The sequence below is a fragment of the Pygoscelis adeliae genome, unplaced genomic scaffold (assembly GCF_000699105.1).
Source record: "Pygoscelis adeliae isolate BGI_AS28 unplaced genomic scaffold, ASM69910v1 Scaffold286, whole genome shotgun sequence".
Taxonomy (NCBI): Eukaryota; Metazoa; Chordata; class Aves; order Sphenisciformes; family Spheniscidae; genus Pygoscelis; species Pygoscelis adeliae.
The window spans coordinates 5,795,261-5,796,640 of record NW_008825076.1 but is presented as its reverse complement, the minus strand read 5'-3'; the positions used below and the strand labels follow the sequence as shown (position 1 = coordinate 5,796,640).

Below are 1,380 nucleotides of genomic sequence, written 5' to 3'. Positions count from 1 at the left end.
GTGGGAATCGGGGGAGCCTCCCTGGCAGACCCCAGCTGTGAAGCTCACCCTGAGTGTTTATGTTGGTGTTATATCCCGACCTTGTGAGCCAGGGAATTTTGCTGACGTTGCTCAGCACCTTGTAGTCTTCCCCTTGGTTTGCGGCAGATCCATATGCGCTGGCTTCATCTGCAAACACTTCTTGTTAGGAAGATGATTTGCACTCTCCAAGCCGCGCTTGGGCCCTTCACAATCTCAGCTGTCACTTCTCTCACGCGCAGGCAGATGGTTGGGATTTCTCTTCCCAGCGAAGGGTCTGGTTTAGTCAGATCTCCCTATGAAGATCACGGGATGGTTCAGGTTATATAGAAGTACGTATGTGGCACATAGGGACTAAGAGGAGTGGTTGTGACTCTGTATCTTGATCTCCTTGGCTGAGGCACAGGGTGTGCAAATGTTTAGCATCCTCAGTCTGTGGGAAGGTAATACATATACGTTAGATCTTTCTTTCCAGCTGATAGGCAGGCTGGAAAGCAACCTGTGTCCTAACCATTGGTACGTAGTGAATAAAAGTTGGCTTGAAAATTTCCACTACACGACTAGGCAAATTGCAAAGTACAGCTAGAGCGAGCGAACCCCGGCTGGGCTCATAAACCCCAGGCGGCCCTGGGCTGGGCTGAACACCATCAGGCCGAGGGACCGGGCTCTGCCAGACGGGGCGGTTGTACGATAGCAGAAAATCGGTGGGGTTTCAGGAGGAGCTTCCCTGAGAGCTCATTTCGTAGTCCTATAAAGAGGCAAATTCCAAGTTTCTTACTGAAGCAAACTCACGATGAGTACAACAGAAGTTTGCCTAAGTAAAGAGTGACTAACATATAGGAATATACGTACATATATGTGTGCATGCAAAGGTCTTCAGGATTTAGCTGAGTGTTCACACATTCCCTAAGCCAATAACATCCGTTGTTATGGGAAATGAGGTAAGTGACAGAATTACTGTCCTTATGGCGGGCGACAGGCGAGTCTAATGTTCCCATGCTGTAATTCCCGCTTTCACTTACTGCTTCAACAATAGCTTGAGAGAGAGAGAACACGAACAAAGAGCACTCAGTTTTATTTGAAGATTTCATCTAAAAAATAGTTGGATTCAGATGAGACTCAAGCTGAAAAACAGTAAAATAAAAAATCTGTATCCTTAACTAAGAGCTTGCTGCTTAGCCAACCCATTTGGGGGTTTCATTCTCTTAACTAGCTCTTCTAGTTAACGCAGCCAAAGGACTTTTTCTAGGCAATGGCGTTTCAGATGTTTGTTTTCTGTGTCAGTGAAGCAGTCAAGAAACGCAAGTGCCGAGGACTTGGCAGGACCCGAGCTGTACCTGCGGGTACCTGGCAGACCTCCGC

The 1,380-nt window shown here is 47.5% G+C and overlaps 1 protein-coding gene across 1 annotated transcript in view; it reads left to right on the top strand.

Moving 5' to 3' along the window:
- The first annotated feature begins 954 nt into the window (after nt 1-954).
- The window catches only part of APCDD1L (adenomatosis polyposis coli down-regulated 1-like), a 5,200-nt gene continuing 4,774 nt past the window's right edge, over nt 955-1,380 (top strand). Inside the window, exon 1 of the mRNA XM_009326868.1 lies at nt 955-959. Within this exon, the coding sequence (XP_009325143.1) occupies nt 955-959 (5 nt within the window). The remainder of the gene's footprint in view (nt 960-1,380) is intronic.